Here is a 19149-nt window from a genome sequence, read left to right as displayed (position 1 = left end):
TCGTCGTCACATGTGACCTCCGTAGATTTCTTCTTAACCTCGCGACTTAATTTCAATGACAAGTATGATGAGGGGTAGGGGTGGGGTGGGGGGGGGGGGGGGCAGCAAGGGGATCGATTATTTAATGCTTTTGATATTCGTATCAACGCCTACGTACGTTGCGTAAGTACGTCACGCGTGTAATTATTAATTAAGTCGTTAAAATATCACGAATTCTGTACAATATATAAGTTCTAAATTTAATCGTTCATTGTTATTATTATTATTATTATTATTATTATTATTATTATTATTATTATTATTATTATTATTATTATTATTATTATTATTATTATTATTATTATTATTATTATTATTATTATTATTATTATTATTATTATTATTATTATTTAATATCATTGTTATTTTTTTTTTTTTGTGCACACAATATGTTTATATACACGCGTTTATTATGTATACATGTATAGGGTATGGATAGGCTATTCGCATATTGATGTTATTATTACCATTCTATTTCAAGATATTATAATATTTATAGCCAGTGTTTATCTAACGATATTCTACCAGTTCACCGAGCAAAAGCTGCAGGGTATGATTCACGGGCAGCTCTCATGAGTTTGAAAAACGGGAAAAGGGTTTCTTTTTTTCAAATCAATAAACTATCGTGAAAAGATGATGGAAATTCAGTAAAAACTCTGGCGACCCGATCTTTGTATAATCGTTTTTTTCTTTTCTACGAATTTTTCTTTTTCCAACTGTACTCTTCGCGCGTGCCACGGTATCGGGGGTTTTTTATTATACATAGAGAGAAGGTACGTTACTTGATCCCATATACATATATATAATATGATACGTGCCTCCATATTGCGCGAATCGAGACATTGACTCGTCACGGTACATAAATAAATATATATGTATGTACAATAGGCATCTTCATACCGGTCTTCGTATTCCTCGTTGAAATCCCCATCACTCCCTTGATCCTTGATCCTGAAGACTTCAAAATCGTTACAGAAGCTCCTCGTTGTCCTGATTGTGTAGAGGACCGTACATCGAAGGACGCTGCTGGAGCTGTTGGGGCTGTTTCTGTTTCTGGAGGAGAGCGATGCTGGCAGCTTTGTAGTTTATAGGCCCGTAGGAACGATAGTCTACATCGGCGTAGTCCAAGTCCGAGAACTCCGGTCTGTAGGGCTGGATTTTTCACGAAGATGGAGAAAAAAAAAAAAAAGAGAATAACAGTCATTTGGATTGTCTTGAATTTTCCCCGTAGCACAGAGGCCAATATTTATATAAATCAGGGATAAATTTTCTCTCGTAGTATATACATCATAGTATCGTAAGACAAATTATTGCACAAGAGACACACATACGTACATATAGACGCACATAAAGCGTAAAATGGTAAATAAAATAGGCGGCCTAACTCTCGGCAAGGATATTACAGTTAATGATGGCATGACAGCGGACATATTTTACCTGATCAGTGAACACTGTAAGAGAGAGTGTTGAGAAAAATGATGAAATATTAGAAGTATCGATTGTCCAATGGTTCTGCTGATCGTTAAGCGGCGGCAAACTTCAACGGAACAAATGGCGAAGAAAAGCGAAGCTCACACTTGGCTGTTGCCAGTTTATAGACGTTTAATGGACCCGCGGGTTTCCAAACTGAGTATGGACGTGCGACTCGATTGCTTTATATGTGGGAAACTCGACTGTTAAGTTATTGCTTGTACGTATGGATTCAGTGGGATGAGTGCTGGCGTAGCGTATTACAGGCAATTATGACCAGTGATGGTGCACTTTCTGCAGTAGGTTCATGAGAAACTACTGAATTACGTAACGTACTGTATATTCATACATTATATATGTGCGAAATAACGTGCGGTTAGCCCAAAAGCCTCGGGAACACAACGCAGCTATGCAGCACAACGAGTTAATCCGATTGCTACAAATAGCGAGAATAGTACAATGTCTCGGTTGTATGTTTGTAATAAGAGGTATAACAAATGAATAATGCAGTATCACAGTTGGCTAGGATGGATAAAAAGAGAGAGATAGAGATAAAAAAATAAATAAAAAATTACGTAGTAATGATAGGATTTACCTAATTACCGAAGAATTTCTTCTAGAAAATGTAGGTATCGCTCTTTGCCTTCGGGCCCTCCTACGAACAAACAGTGAAACACAATGGTCATTGTTGTGCGTACGATGGTGGCTGCGGGACGGTGGATGGTGTATACCTACATTGTGTCTTATATGCATGAACGGGTATTTGTAGAAGGTATACGAGACACAAAGTGCGCGTAAGCATGTGAGATCGGCATGCCTACGACTTAACAAACTTGTGTGCAGGCCGAGCCCGTATGGCGTAAAATTCTAATAGATGGCCGGACCATTGTGCGGGACAATGACAGCGGCTTTGTATCGGGGCTTTTGAGCATAACTCTCCTCTTGGTGTCGTGTTCGCGCGTACGCTACGCCTGCGAGGGATCCGGGTTCGGAAGTGGAACGCGTGATTTCAAACGGCGAGGTCCGAAGGAAGATGGGCGAGAGGGATGAATTTCGGGAATGGAAGAGAACGACGCATAATCGCACGGTGAAAGTCCGACTCGACGAGTCTTGGAAAGTGAAGAGACAACTCGAGATAATGAGAGGGTCAAAGACGCGGAAAATCGAGGAACAACCACTGACCTTGAACTTTAGGCATACTTGGAGGTCCCCGAACGCGGCTTCTGGCTAGGACGATAGTGCAGACTGAAGGGCAGCGGGGCCGCCTGAAGAATTGCAGGGTGGGTAACACCACTGAACCATACTACGATTGGAACGCGCGATTCCGTAAGAGAGAGGGTATCGTGTAGGTATACCAAGAGTAGTAACGACACAGATTCTAAAATACTCCTTGGAGTTGTGTGCATAGATATAACAGACAAGGCATGGATATAGATTGAGGTACTAGACGTGAATCCGAATTACCAATTGTCGAAGCTCAGATTGGCCATTATTATGAAACGTCAAGTTTTGAAGTATAGATGTACCTAATGGTCAATACTCCGAACGGTCAAAACACCGAATAAGTTGAAGATCCAAAGGGTCAAAACTCCAAACGTTACTAACCTTCGTACATACATGGAGTTGCAACCATTCAAAATTTCGACCATCGGAAATTCTACCCTTCTGAACTCGACGTTTCGGAATCGTTTGCTACGCGGAAATTTGGCCATTCGAACTAGCGAGAGTCAATGTAAAGGTCAGTCGAAATATTGACATTTTGTTATCTTTACTCGCACCCGTATCACCACTTTCATCTATCTCTCTCGGCACGTCGATTTTAGACCAGTGCGCGTTCCAATTTTACAAAGGTTCAGTGATGTTGACGGGGAGCGGAGGGTACCGGGAGTGCAGAGAGGCGGCAAAATGGCCGCAAGCGGATCGCGATGCCGTACCTACCTTCAGACGTCGATCTCCTGACCGACGTCTCGGAACTGGAGTTCAGGGTACTGGGTTGCGGGCGGCGCGGACGGTGACCGAGTCTGGGGTTCCCTGGAGGCGGTCGAGTGCCTCTTGGTCTTGGCGGGCTTGCCATTGGCCTTATTGTTCTTGCTACGCCCGCGAGCGGATGGATTTGGGTGATGATGATCAGCGTACCGAAGACTACTGTTACTATTTGAGTACCTATCAACGACTTCTCGCTCCCTGTGCTCCCGGGGGACTCCCTCGTAGGACGGGTAGTCCAGGGGGCACTCGGTGATAGAGTCCTCGTAGTAATGGGGGTAGGATATCTTGTAGGTACCCTCCCTGCTCCCGCTACCACTCCGAGGCTCCTGCGATATCTGGTTGAAACCCGTCTCCCGGGAGAAGGTGTAAGGCGACTCGGTCCTTCGGGGGTCCTGTCGCCTTTGCTGTTGCTGCTGCTGCTGCTGTTGCTTCTGCTTACGGTCGTTGCCGTGCTTCCGGTATTTCCGACGCTCGTGCCGGCGTCCCCCTTGCCGTGGTTGGTGGTCGTGTACCAGGTCCATCTCCATGTCCCCGTGGATCAGGGCGCGTGGAAACGAATGACGGTGGTTCAGGTGCACCGAGTTCGTAGTCGTCGTTGTCTGCATGGGACTGGGACTCACTACTGACGAGTGGTGAAGGCTACGCGTTAGTGGAAGGGTTAGTTGGTTCGAGCTGCTGCTGGCCACTGGGTAGCCGTACTGCTGCAGCTCTTGCTCGTGCTGCTGGTAGTGTTCTTGGTAGTTGTATAGGTTGACGGTCTGGAACAGGCACGGTTAGTTCTTCGAGCGGACATTCAGATTGTTAGTAATAGGTGGGGAGAAACGAGTTACGGTTTGGGGGTGATTCGCTACGTTAGTGTCAGTGTTAGGTATAAAGGGGAGCAGACGTTTCTTTGACAACGACGCGTGAAGGACCGAGATAATTACACGTCTTGTCTTCAAGGAGACAGATGTTGCGGGCAGTCAACAGAGTGCTGGCGAGAGTGATTGGCTTTAGAGCTAAACGGTGAGACTAGCCCGAGCAACTGCTGTTAGTGTGGTGTCTGTGTCCCTTAAACCAAAACTTACTTGCGGCATGGCCGACATGCACGAGGGCGGTCGCTATATAGATGCCCGAGTCCAGCTTGACAGGGAAAACATACGATATCCAATTAGAAGTTGGAGAAGGGCGTATGGCGTGTAGCTGGGAACAACTGGGCCTCGGCGGTCTCCCTTGTCTCGGGATTTTCGAGGGCTCTGGGTGGTGCATTCTGGGTGATCGGGGTACAGTGCGAGCGTCTACGAGTGCGTATTGTTCATGCGATGAGTGTCCTTGAGCTCTCGCCGGTAGCCGCGACGTTCTTACAAGGTCGAACGAGACCAACTTCTCATTGAATTTCCTTCACCGACTGGACAAGGGCAATTTTTCTCTCATAGATTAAGGAACGTCACGACCTTGGCGAGCACGCCGAGGAAATCATGCGAGTGAATTAGCGGCTGGCGACAAACCTTGACGTTTTTAGTTGCCGAGTTTTGTGGAAAAACAGGTGGAGGAACGTTTTGGTAAGTGTGTTGCGAGGGGTCTGTGACACGTCTTGTCCTTGGCGCTGGAACGGGAGGTGCGACGGTTTTCGAATCCTCGTTCGAAACGGTGGCGAAGCCTGTGATATGAGCGTCCGTAATTTCTTCGACGGACCCAGACTTGTGCAGGCAATTCTTCCGAATGGGAACAGCGTAGAGCTGGTAGTTATGATGGGTGTTTTGATGCCGTCTGCACAATCGGAGCGAGTAGAACTGCGCGTGTTTGTGCTTTCTTCGGCGTGGTTTGAGCGAGTTGTACTTTGGCTCGGGCGAGTTGCTCCTCGGCATGTTGTGCGGACTGTAGTGAGGGCCTAAATGACTTCTGGTCGATCCGTATCCGGAACTTCCGCCGCAAATACTCGCCGAACGACTCGGTGGCCGACTTGCCGGCCTCGAGGAAGCCGGCGATGACGTGGTCGAGTGCAATGTGCCATGCAAAGGCGAAGATCGGGCAAACTTAGGAGAAATCAACTAAAACACATCGGGCGCAAAAGAGCATGCGCGCTAAGGTTATCGGGCTTAGTGAAGCTGCGACCTTGGCACTGATCAAAGCCGTCTTCGAGGATCATAGCTGAGGATTCAGCGTTATCTCGATCCCCGAAGAAAGCCTTTATGTCAGACCATCACATCGAACGGCGATCGAGGTTTTTGCTATACGACGACAATTACAAGCATTCCGGGAACATCGCATACTCACCAGATTCTGATCACTGGGTTAAGCGAAGCTACGTGTCAGTCGCGATGCGCTCCGGCTTTCGGTTGGGTTTGGGAAAAAAATTATCTCATTCTTTGATCTCCTCGTATTGGGACTCGGAGGATTTTCATCCCGGTAGGAAGCAATCGGCGGAATTCACGGCGGCGGAAGAGCCCGTTGGAAGGGTAGGATATTAACATTAACGGGCTATGGTGCGCGGTCTTATACGGATGGTGAGCGACCCTCGCTCCACCAATCTCGCAGTCCTTGTAATACGATTATTCCGCGCTTGCCGGCTCCCGGAATCGGAGACTGTCGAATGTCTGAAGGTGGTTGAAGCGGTGAACTGGGCGAGGGCATTTCCATTTCTGCGTTTCCTTCCATATCACGTCTCTCAAATTGATTCGGGTCGCGAGGTAGATAATTGTAATATATCTAGCGTTAATAGCACTGGATTCTATTATCACTGCCGACGGAGTTAAATTGAGTCATTAGGACTTGAGCGACGGTTCCTCGGCTCCGACGAATCGGAGATCATTTGAAGAAATTATTCTCACCAACCGCTTTCCACATCGCGACGCTGTTAAGTGGCTCATAATTATTTCCGCGTCATTTCCCATACGTAGTAAATCTCCGATACGAAATTTCCCGTCAAAGCTCATCCTCGATAAACATTGGATGACTGATTCTTTGCGGATTACGCCTTAGAGGATTTCATCTATCTTCAACTTTTTTACGAAGTATCGCGTGATGAGGAATTCGACGCTTAAAAAAAAGCACAACGAATTAACGAACTCCCAGTGAAAAGCCGGTGGTTTCACGACTGACACTTGGCTGGCTGACTGGCTGGCTGTTTAAAGCGTAACAATTAAAGCTCCCGAAACGGCACGAATGACACGTACGTCGCGTCGGATAATTGCCGCTCGGTAAATAGACGAGGCACGATAAATGAACTTGAGTGACATTTACTGTGAACGATCGGTAGACGTTAAAGAGGACAAACCTTGTTCGGAGGTGTCTGTATTCCGTGGAAGGGTAGGTTCTCGTAAAAGGTCTTCATTTCCGGATCCGGCAGACCTTCCGAGACGCTGCCGACGTGGTTATTATTCGCTGCTTGAGTTGGATCTGTAATTATGAAAGAAAGACAAGGTCTCTTCATTCGGAAAATCATTGCGATATTGGTGATACAGAGGAGATGAATGAAAAACAAACAACAAAGAAAATCATTTTTGAAATAATTGTGCTAATGTAAAGTTCTTTATTTCTTCGTATCATCGGTGTTGAAATTTCTGAACACTTTTGCGTATAACAAAAAAGAAGAAGAGAAAAAAAAATGGATAAGTAAATTATGAATGGGATGAAAATTTGACGACGCTATTTGTGATGCGGTGGTGTTCGGCGAATCGATCGAAAGCTAGCATTCGAAGCTTTCGGTAAGCCTTGGTGCTGCATGCCGCAATGACAGCGTGGTGTTTATCGATCAGCACGACTAACAATCTGACATTCGCATATTTATTTATATATATATGATATATATAGTGTTATCAATTCGTATAAACCGTGTGAACCTAACATGACAGGGGAGCAGCAACGCCCGAGGTGCACGAAAGGGACTCGAAGATAACGAACTCAAGCTTCTTCGTCTTCGTCCCTTCGGTGTTCCACGACGTGCGCCGAGGCGTAGCATCACGCGTGTTGTCTATGAGTCTACGACCTATGGAGGGCCTTATGTGTGTAAGGTTGTGTCGTAAAAAAAGTGTGCATATATAAACATGATAAGCGGGTACTTTACCTGCTCCAGGCTTCTTACGCTTGCGAGATACGCTGGCCTCGTAATTCGGGCATGTCGTTCCCGACAACGACGTCACCGCCACCTCGCACGAGACCCGTTGACGTGGTGGTACTATTCTCTTGTAAGTCACGGCTAAAGGAAACACATAACACGAATACTGTCACAACACGTAAAGCTCTCACCATGCGCATTCCGCTGCTAGCTTTGCCCACTCCGCTACGAGACCTTATTCCTTTATACACGCTACAACAAATTCTTATCCGTCCTTTTTCGCCGCTTGTCGCTCATGCCCACAGTGGCGTGAATTCTCACCGTCCTGGTGAGAAATTGTTCTTTTTCTTTCCGGTACATGATTGATCTCACGTTTTGTGATATTTCAACTACAAAAACTCTTTTGAAATAGTTCTTTGTACGTATTTTCTAGACCGTTTAACGTTAATATGAAATTTCTTCAGTATCGGTGAATCAGTCTGTGATGACAAATTTTAATCTGCTGTTTTATAAAACACTATATACGTGATCTTGTGCACCTTTGTATTGAAGTCAAGAACTTCGCAAAGCTTTAAACGAACTCTCATGGTTTTAACTGACTAGACTTCAATCGATGCGAACTTGTCACTAACGAGGAACACCAGTTTTGCGTCCATCTCGAATTCACAGCAACTCATGTATGTTGTAGAACATTGAAAACCAAAGGCTCGGTATTGTTTTTTTTTTTTTTGTATGGGTAGAAAAACGGTTTGAAGGATTGAAAACGACCCTCAAAAATGGGCAATCAACGCGGTGATTTCTTCATGCTCTTGATACATGTGAACGAACCCAACGCTGAAATGTTTCTATCGATACATGAAACATTTTACCGTTGGTTGCCTTCAAATTTATACAACAAGCACTTCCATTAAAAACTGAGAAACCAGTTCATTGGGTCTCCATCTTCGGGAGTCATTTTCACCTCTTTAAACCGTTTTTCCGTGTCGTTCAGTTTTCAATGTTCTACAACATACACGAGTTGCAAAGATATCGGTCGGGGATACCCCGAACTCGTGTACCTTGAGAGTGTATGGTCAAGTACATCAGGCCCAATCAGGACTACTGAATATCGTCCGAAGACGAAAACAACAACCAAGCTCACCTGTCTTGTCTCTGGAGATTCCCGGAAAGGTATCGGAGTCTTTAAACTGTGCTCCAAACATGGCTCGAATCCTGTTCGCCCTGGCAAGCATGCCGTCTTCGTGGACATTCGACATGCTGAGGGCTCTTCGTGTGTCTTTCGATCGCCTGTAGGCGCGGACCGGCGTTCTCGCGACGGTGTGGACGGCCTCGTGAAGGACGGATCTCCCTTCAGAGTCGCTCTCTAGGCACGAAGAAACGGGGCGAGAACCAGCCACCCGGGACTGCAGGTCCAGCCGAGTGCTCAGCCCGGAACGGAGGCTGTGCGAACGATTAATGTGCACGAGAACGCCGGGCTTTAGAGGCCATCTAGGTGCTGGCGTTGGGTGTGAAGCTGTCGCTGCTGCCTGGCTGGGCGCTCCTCTGTCAGGGCTGTCAGGGCACGTCAGGGTGTTACACGGGATTCACCGAGGCTCAGGATCCGGGAACGGGGACCAGGAGTCGCGGGACCAACGTCGAGAGTCTCAGGCCTGATGTATAATTCGCCTCATATTTCAGAACGGACGTCGTTCCCTGGTGGGATTCGATTCGGCCAATCATCGAGAAAGCAGCAACACCACCACCACCACCACAGACGTGTCCGGGTTTTTCTCTTCTCTTCTCGTCTGGTCAGTGGGTTTAGAAGAAAGCCAATCGCTGACCAATGCCTTCAATCGAATTGGTTGGTCCCGCGATTTTCATCCCGTTTGTTTGTGGTCAGGTCTCTCTGTTTGCTTTTAGTTCTTTTACTTGGGATAGGGACAAAAGGAAATCTACTACAAGGATACAAAGAGAAAATTGGAACGGGACACTCTACGTGGGACATGGATGGGTCCAAGTCGTTTCATTTCATGGTTCACGGATCAAGAACATCTCCGCTCTAATCCGGCGTCCAACATCGAATCTACAAGGAAACACGGGCAACCGGCGACTGCTGCGCCAGATTTTTTCACTTTTTTCGTGCGGTTTCTCCTAATTCCATTTATATTAGCTTTCGTTTTCTGATTTCAGAACAATCTTAATCAACAAAATTCTTGCCTTGATCACCACCAATGATTACGGGGTGCTGTGACGGGAATTTTGAACATTTCAAAGTAACGAGCTTGGCAGAGGGGGGAAGGAATTTTGTCATCAGGATTGCGTCTGGGTTTATTATAATACGGGGCACATAGCGTAATGGCAATAAATTTAGTCGAAGAAGATTAGGAAATACCGCTTACCTTCCGCAACCAACTAAAGTTGAAAACCCCAAGGTGTAAGGTGAGTAAGTCGTTCAGGGACTAGAAAACTGATGTTGTTGCGAAAGAATTGCTCAACTGATTCAAATCGGAATCATTCTCACACCGTGGATGCGCGAAGTGAGCGATTCAAAGAGAATTCACGATCCTGAACGATTTACTGACACGGTCTAGATAAGTTAACAGATTTTGTAAGAGTACTCATGCGTGCTTGACATTTATTACACTATAAATATATAGACGTTCACATATACAGCCGGTACACAAGGTGATCAGGTTAAAAATATCGACGCAGCTTCATGCAAGTTTGACAAGAATTAAGCATAGTTGGATAGGTCAAGTTCACAGTCGACAGCCTGGACAGACGATGTGGAAAATTCATGATTTGACATAAAGATCCTAAGAACCGCCCATTTCGATGCTTGAAAGAAAAAACGAAATCGTCGAGATTCGAAGAAAGTTTTTTCGCTTCCATTCTCAAAGCTCTGAATCAATCCAAGCACTGTTTCAAAGATAATTGCGGATTGTTAAACCGCTTTCGAGGACAGGATTCAAGTTTTCGTTTCAAGGTGCTTTCCGATTGATATATTCAATATTGAGTAGATCGGGTCTGGTGAGCTTGAAAATTCGCATAACTTTCAAGATCATCGTTCGGTGGTTCTAAGTCCCCTCAACAATTCAAAATCACGGATCATGCACAACGGGGAAACGCAGAACTTGTAGGCGGGGACACACTCCGTCTGTCTGAACAATAAACAGCGAGCAAATTTAAGTCCGCATTGTTTTTTAGGAACAAGAATCGGTAAATTTTTATCGGATTCTTGGTTTTGATTATTCCTTGTTTTGACAAATGCCTAGGGAAAAAGCTACTTATAAGCGAAAGGGAGGAAAGTTAATGGCGAGATAAAAGTAACTTGTTGCGGAAAAAAAAAGATATCCATCAAGAGTCTACGTGTACAATTTTGGCTATCGAACAAGAGTTCTATGAATGGTTTTAGTAATTATATACGAGGAGCGAAAATCATAAACACGTGGAATTGTAATTCAAGTTATATAATAGGTAAGATTTATATTACAGATATACTTACTGATCGCGTTCCTCCATCTCGACGACCCGGTTATTGTCTGTATTTTGTTTAGTAAGTCCAAATCAAAAAGCGAAACAGAAACAAATAAGTTCGTGTTAGTGATGTTTGCTAATTCCGCATCGTTATGCTGCAACGTTAAAAGTCACGGAGTCACGTGACGCGTACTCCTCTAAGCCCGGCTTTTCAAAAGCTCAAAAAGTGAATTTAAAAGTTTCACGACGTCTTCAAAACTCTGCAGACGTATAGAAGTTTGAAACAGAGTAGAAGCGAAGGAAAACATCCACCGAGGTTCAGACTCTCCATACTTTTAATGTTGAAGCAAAAATGCACGGTCACATGCTCAATATCATGAGTATATATATATATATATATATATATATAATATATATATGATTATATATATATATAATATATTTATGTATATATCTACACGTTACGGAAAACAGAAGAAAACCAATGATATTGACGTAACAACGATTTCATTTATCTGCGGTTTTCTCTCTGTCTTCTAATTCCCATCTCTCGTTTTCGTTGTTTTCCTTTCGAACATTTTCGATCAAGTATTGCAGGTGACATTAAATACATAAAAAAAAAAAAACTCAACATACTTGATAGCTTAAGGTGCAAAAACTCCCGTCAGAGGAAAGAAAAACAGAAATTACAAAATGCCTGCGTTTCGGAGTTTGGATGAAAAATTCAAACACAACAATTTACAATATATAATCCTATTCTCGTTTCTAATTTCATCACTCATCCCAATTCAATATCTCCTTTTGTTCAAAATTACTTGAACAACACAATATAACGATCAATTTTCGAAACGCATATATATATATATATATATATATATATGAATATAACAAAGTCAGGCAGCATGCAGATTAAGCCCGGCAAAATCCGTCACGCTGTGGAAACACGGTATATAAATATATTTGAAACAGAAGGAGAGAGAAGAGAGAAAGAAAAATCAAATTGGTCATATTTCGTATGCCGTTATATTTTGTGCAATATAAATTTTACCAAATTTTTCATTTCACGGTTACAAAATATGCTAAAACAAAAAAAAAAAAAGAAGAAGAAAATATAGGAAGCTAAAGGAACGGAAATAAATGAGCAGAAATAACATGTAGAGCTGTATACTTTGTCACAGCAAATTATGTGGTAACGTTTCCCTTCTTTCCGTCTCTTCCTGTGTTTTTTCTTCCTTTTTTTCAGTTTTTTTTTTTGTGAATTTATTCTCTCCCTCTCGTTTCGTTCTTGCACTTCCCCACTTTAAAAGTGGAATATACACATCTTCTGCGGCCTGAGAATAGGAATGACGAAGAAAAGGGGGGGGAAAAAAAATAAGTTGAAAGCAGGGGTGAAGGAAAAAAAAGAAAAGAATGTGGAAACGAAAAGAAAGGAACGATTTGGTGAAAAGCGGACGGTTCCTTATTTTTCCTACATTTTCGTCCTCCTTTTGCACCGCGAGTATGTATTTCGCGGTATATATGATATATATATGTATATATATATGCGAATATACTCGAGTACGAAGGGGATTCCTAGGCGGTGGGGAAAGCTTTTATATCTGCCTCGTATATTCACGCCTGATTACCCCCAAGCAACTGCTTTATAGCGAGGGGCACCTATCGGATTAGCATACCCAAGGCATTAGTCTGACGTTAAACACCAGTCATATGCTACGGTTTGCGATCATTCGCTGGTCGCATACAAATCTTACAATTAGCGTCATTGCGACTCGAATCACAATGAGCTCGGTGAAATATATCTCTGGTTGAAACCGTCGGACTCCTCGCCGATTTATCGCCAGCCCTTCCCGTGATTTATCATCGAGCCTAGTTATCCGCGATCCTAGATCACGCGCTATCGTTTACCCATATCTATACTCATTTACGAACTACCCTCGCGACGATCTGATTTCGTCTTTCATCGAAGCTAACAACCCACGAAAATATCCTTTCGAGGCGAATTTATGGATTAATGGAACTGACGGTATGAATGGAAGGTTGGGAAATCTTAAAAAAAAACTCCATCGATAATTCGCAAACTTTTTCGATTTTTGATACCTGCACGAGTTTAACAACGTATTTGTTAGGCGATGAAAGTTTGTCTCTGCGGTAAATTCGAATGATACGAGGAAAGATATGAATGATTTGGAGTGAGGTTTTGTAATTCGAACATTTTACCCTTGAACGACAACGGGGGTTGAGAAAATTACGGTGTCGTCTTTCGTTTAATAATTTTTTACCAATGTTTTGGAACGCAGGAAAAAATTTTTTGACCCACGTGATTCTTCATTAAATAACGAAGAAATTGAGACGCCGTAGAACCCTTAACGATATTATGTACTCGAGAGATGAAATTTACAACATTGGGGAGTTTTATTCACCCCCCCCCCCCCCCCCCCCCCCGTTACCGAAATAGGTAAAAAAAATAACGTTATCGTTCTAGGGTTGAAAATTCTTAAATTCTGATGTTCTCGATTCTTTCTTGCCCTACCGAGCATGTTCATGTATGAAATCATGTAATTTTTTACATAAATTATTTTGCAAATTCGATACAACATATAAGAAATCACACAATAAATTACAAAAGCACAAATCTTCAGATATACCAGATCAAAAATCATATAATCAAATATACAGTGAACTGTATGAATTTCGATCTAGTATATCTGATGATTCCTGTTTTTGTAATTTATTATATGATTTCTTACATATGTTTTTTTTTTATGGAATTTACAGGGTGAATCATGTAATAAATTACACGCCGAATCCTTTCAAAACATTTTATGATTTAACACATGATCATCTCCAACAGAGTGATGCTGGGAAATTTTTTGATACGGTTTTTTTTCGTTTCCTAACATTTGATTAAGACTCTGGACGTACACATTCGGTAAAAGAAAGACTATTCAGAGAAGAATCGAATGCAGTATCGAGAGAGAAAAAAAATCCTTACACTCCCGCTTTTCGGTGAGATTTAATTTTCAATTTTGAAAATGGATTCCGGAGAGAGTAAAGAAAGAAAGAAAACAAAAAAAAAAAAATGCTGAAAACACGCCCGGTGAAAAACAGTCGGAACTGCACGTTTCGGGAAAGTGGGGCTGCTGCATATCGGGTAAAGTAATTTGAAAACTGTAGCTTTCCCTTTTCCGCTTCCGCCTCGCGCTCCACGCTTGTCGTCATCCTTCTTTCTCTCTCTCTCTCTCTCTCTCTCTTCCTCTCGGCTTCTGCATCCCGAGTGTTTTTCGATTCCCGGTAAGTAATATCTGACAGGATGACAAATTGACTGCCTTGTCGGAGCCGGCGATATTGCTCTGTGTCACACTGTGAGCACTGCTATACCTACCTGAAGGCATAAGGCACAGTGCCTTTCCCTTCGGGGCTTTTTTCACTAAAATTATTAGCATCCCGCCCGAACATTGAGAAAAATCTACACGCTGCTAGTAGGAGGAGGAAGGAACTCGCGAAACGCGAGAAGACATGCTGGAAGATGGAGAAGAGAAGAAAAAAAAAAAAAACAACAACAAAAACGGCTCGCAACGGGTGTGAAGTTTAAAAAAATATACGAGACAAAATCTGCGACGCTGTTGTGCAATTTTTTAAATCGTATTAATACCGTGTTTCTCACTCCTGTGTGACGTCTGCCCTAAACTACGTTGCATTCACCGAATTTCTTCTTCGTTTGAATATACCAAAGATTTTTTGAGGAACGGAATTTTTTTTTATTCTTTCTTTATTTTATCGGTCTGAATTATGCTCGATTCATTTTACATTGAACAGAGATTTATAGCTCGGGAAAATGAATGTTTTTTTCAGCTGCTTCGATGTCAGTGATCATTTTATGCGCATAAAGTAGAAAGGCGACAAAATTTTTTGCACAATACCCAGTGAAGGGGGAATTCGGTATCGCGATTTCAAAGGCATGCAAATAACGCGACTTCGAACAGCTTGTAAGCTAATTTTTTTTTTCTATTTTTGTGTTTCATGAATTTCAAATGCGTAATTATTTGAATTTTGTACTCACGCTTTGCTTGGTTCCGCTTGCGTCGACAAATTAGGTAGATTACTATCCAGATGATTATGATAGCCAGAATGATGACAACGGCGACGATTATTATGATCAGAAGAAGATCGAATTTGTTCCACCACGGTACTTGTACGGTTTCACCTGTAGAATTTTTAAAAAATTAATTGAAAGGCTTGTGGTCGGCTAAAGAATTATATTATGAAAGAAAGGAAACAAATTATTCATGGTAATCGGATTGATTTCCTGCAATGTTTCTCTCGCGATTTATTTTTGTTGCGCCATTTCGGAATTTAAATTCGCGAGTTAAGGAATTCGTTGACAGACTGTTACAGGTCCGAAATTACGCCGGATGCTTGCTTGCTTGTTTTTGCATGCTCGCTGTTTATTTAAGCTGTATCAATAATTGTAACAGGCTAATGGATAGTCAAATTATAAACAATTAATCATTCGTGACGCCAGTCTGTGTGTTTTGTATATTACGTTTTATCTCGGTCAGCGTATTTATATATTACTGTACGCTTGTGTGTGAAATAATTATTGTTCGATATAACGAGACTAATAATTGCTCGGTGTAAAACGACGCGGAAAATGGGCCGAGCCAATTTAGTGCCGGATAATTAACGACGATGATAATCAGTTATTAAAACGAGACAGGGGTGAAAAATATGGAAAAAGTGTCGAAAGCAAATTCATGCCGTTGAAATATTTTCCACGTAATTATTGATTCAATCGCGTCATCGGAATATACAAAAATAATTTCTGTCGTTTTTTTAACTTACTATGGCCTCCATCGCGGGCTGCTGAAACATGGAAGGGTTGTAAGAAATGTCTCGAGACGATTCAGATAATAATTAAGAATTTGAAGGATTTGGGAAAAAAAGAAATTGGCTAATCAAGGATCTATGAGGCGTAAGGATCAAGTTTTTTAAAACGAAAATGCGGCGTAATGAATAAAATCGGAAATCAATACACTGTAAGTTAAACTTCATGAAGCGATTCTCTTCTGAGAAAGAAAATGAAATTGAAAATTCAGTGATGTAACCGTTTAAAAATTACCGATGATCTCTTACTCTGATTCCTTTAATCAAATTCTACTCGCGCGAATTCAAGCAAAGCTTTTGAATCTTCAGTTGGTCGATTTCGCTTATTTTAAGATTCTTCTCGGCCCAGATTGTACAACAAATGAATCATCAAACTCCAATGGAATTAAGAAAAAATTAATACCATGAATCATATTTGTTAATAAATTGTAATTTTTTTATTTTTGGTGCTTTTCCAAAGCTGAATCGCAGAAGTTTTATGTGATCAAATAAGTGTTAAAATATTTTCACTTAAATTTGATACTTTGCTTCAAACTTACTGTGACTTCCATCGCGGGCTGCTGAAACACGGGAGGATTGTAAGAAATGTCTCAAGATATTTCAGTAATAATGATTAAGAATTTAAGGCATTTAGGAAGGAAAGAAATCGGATGATCAAGGATATGTCAGGCATGATGATCACACTTTTGAAACTCAAAAACGCGGTCTAATGAGTCAGACTTAAAATCGATTCACTGTGAGTTCAACGTCACGAATAGCAATTCATTTCTGAGATTGAAAAAAAAAAATCTAAAATTCCTTAATTTTACCTTCTAAGAATTATTCACGATCTATTTTTTTGATTCTTGTAATTTTAATTCTACCCGACTGAATTCAAGCAAAGCTTTTGAACCTTCATTTAATCAATTACGTTTGTTCGAAGACTCTTAGTAGATCAGGATATACCTTTACACCAAATGAATCCTCAACTTCGAGTATTATTATTAAAAAAATTAAGTCAATGGATAAACCGGTCGAAAAATTATCATTATTGTTTCTTTTCCAAAGCTGAATCACAGAAATTTTAATCTATCGATATGAGCAACAATTTTGTGTCTAAAGTTTTTAACCCTTCGTCAAACTTACTGTGACTTCCATTGCGGGCTGCTGAAACATGGAATGGTTGTAAAAAATGTCTCCAAACGGTTCACGTCGTGATTGAGAATTTAAAGCATTTGGGAAGAAGATAAATCAGGTGATCAAGATCTACCAGGTGTAATGATAATAATTGAAACTAAAAAACGAGATCTAACGAACAGAACCCAAGATCAATGTACAGTGAGACAAATTTTATGACGCAATTCTCTTCTGAAAATGGAAAATAAGGAAAATCCCGTAATGTAACCACTTCAGAATTATTGATAATCTCTTCGGTTGATTTTTGTGATTAAATTCAAGAATCTTGCTAAAACTGTTCACTAAATGTATGGTATCATCAATCTCCAGTAGAATTATTAGAAAGGTGAAATCATGAATCAAAACCTAGCCAAAAGGTTAAATTTTTTTGCTCGAAGCCGAATCAAAGAAGTTTGAATCGATCGATATGCGTAAACAATGTTTTCACTAAGATTTGACACTTTTCGTCAAACTTACTCTGGCTTCCATTGCGGGCTGCTGAAACATGGAAGGGTTGTAAGAAATGTCTCGAGACGATTAGAGTCATGATTGAAAATTTGAAGCATTATTACGAAAGAAAAGAAATCGCGTTGTTTATGACCAAATGAATCCTGAACCTCCGTTTAAACTGTTAAAAATATTAAACGATGAATGAAAGCTATCTTTTTCTTTTCAGAATTACGCATCGACTCCTTTGGCTAATTTTTTTACAGGAATCGAAATACGTTCCCAAAGCTATTTAAGCCGAAAGAGAACCTTCCTAGACTTTGTTGATGTCCTAAGAAAAAAAAGAAGATACTGGGCATGCTTCCAACACCGCGGAACTTACTTTGGACGTTGATGTGCGTGACGATTTTTTGCAATCCATGCCGGTTCGAAGCCTCGCATATGTAGTTGCCGGTGTTTCGTTCAGACAAGCCGTGGGAGAATGAGAGTACATTGTTTTCACTTATCGTGTCGTTGGATCCCTCCCTGTACCACCTAAAAGACGGCTCAGGGTGGGCAATGGCGAAGCAAGTAACCGCCTCCGGAGTCTGGTTGAAAGAAACATTGACGGCCTTTTGCGAAACGTTGATGTTCTCCGGGGGAACTGAAACGTAAAGGATGTTTGGTTCCCATTCGCCATTGGAATAAGATCAAAACATTCTTGAGTGATCAAATAAGGCCGCTATGAGTAAGCGATGATTTGCTTTGCGGGGAGCCACCCTCCCGCTGGTATTCCATGTAAAGGGGATCGATCTTCTCGTTCCTTTTGTCTTCGATTCGCGGTTTCGTTTCAAGCGTGGTATGCGTCCGGATTATCGATAGTAGGGAACAAAAAGAACGACCGAACAAAGCTTCGAATGCTACAGCGACTGATGTCGATCAACGTGAATATACGGTCGAAGTAAAAACCTCGTCAATTCAATGATGCGAAATAGCTCGGTATCTCGATGATCTCACGCGAAAAGTACCTATCACAGATGTACCTCACCGATTTTCTTTCATCCGTGATATGTTGTAATTCATGAAAAACCGTCAGTCGCACATTAATTTTCACGTGCCCATTTGGCCGTTGAAGGGGTTAAAACTACCCTCGGAAATCGATTTCCTAGAATTTCTGTACAACGAGATAAAATTTTTGGAGAACCAAAGTTGATAACGTTTTTGAAGGAGGTGTTTCACACGATTGGGTGAATACTATTTTTGCTTCTTGTCAGAGATGGTACCGAAGTATTAAAAAACGGAAGGAATATCCGTGCTTACATTCAACGTGGAAATGGGTCGTGCTCTTGACGCCGGGTCCGATGGTGTTCGGAGTGCTTTCGCAAGTGAATTTCCCATTGTCATCGAACCGGTCGAGCTTACCACTCGGCCACCAGGAAAGGTTCCAAATGAGCTCCGATTGAATGCTCTGAAAGTCGTTGGTCTTCGGGTCAGGATCGTGATAGGTGTTTTTCACAAAGTACTGTTTGTTGTCGGTGAAGTTCATCGGGACGTCGTCCTTGCTCCAGGATATATTGCACAGAGGAACGCACTCGACCGAACAGTATATGCTAGCTTTCTGGGTGTCATAAACGACCCCTGTATAAGGGGGTAACTTTCTCACAAAGGCGGGGGGCGCTGGAATGAAAGGGAATGCG

General features: G+C 42.1%; 1 protein-coding gene across 20 annotated transcripts in view; it reads right to left on the bottom strand.

The window, feature by feature from the left end:
• Positions 1–1012: 1012 nt before the first annotated feature.
• The window catches only part of nrm (neuromusculin), a 181510-nt gene continuing 163373 nt past the window's right edge, over positions 1013–19149 (bottom strand). For 2 of the 20 annotated variants that reach the window (XM_069137712.1, XM_069137726.1), the window contains 14 exons: positions 18773–19129; positions 17856–18116; positions 17504–17521; positions 16997–17017; positions 16411–16431; positions 15830–15850; positions 15048–15191; positions 11016–11052; positions 8673–9082; positions 7541–7672; positions 6752–6873; positions 4983–5525; positions 3448–4253; positions 1087–1191 (listed from right to left, as the gene is read on the bottom strand). In XM_069137712.1, coding sequence (XP_068993813.1) covers positions 3450–4253; positions 4983–5525; positions 6752–6873; positions 7541–7672; positions 8673–9082; positions 11016–11052; positions 15048–15191; positions 15830–15850; positions 16411–16431; positions 16997–17017; positions 17504–17521; positions 17856–18116; positions 18773–19129 — 2891 coding nt within the window. In that variant the 3' untranslated portion in view covers positions 1087–1191; positions 3448–3449. Of the gene's footprint in view, positions 1192–2104; positions 2165–3447; positions 4254–4562; positions 4618–4982; positions 5526–6751; positions 6874–7540; positions 7673–8672; positions 9083–11015; positions 11053–15047; positions 15192–15829; positions 15851–16410; positions 16432–16996; positions 17018–17503; positions 17522–17855; positions 18117–18772; positions 19130–19149 lie in introns of those variants that run through there. The other 18 variants (XM_069137728.1, XM_069137715.1, XM_069137718.1 and 15 more) reach the window with 18 other exon arrangements.

Source organism: Neodiprion pinetum, chromosome 7, assembly GCF_021155775.2.
Source record: "Neodiprion pinetum isolate iyNeoPine1 chromosome 7, iyNeoPine1.2, whole genome shotgun sequence".
Classification (NCBI taxonomy): domain Eukaryota; kingdom Metazoa; phylum Arthropoda; class Insecta; order Hymenoptera; family Diprionidae; genus Neodiprion; species Neodiprion pinetum.
This window is presented reverse-complemented; position numbering and strand designations above follow the sequence as displayed.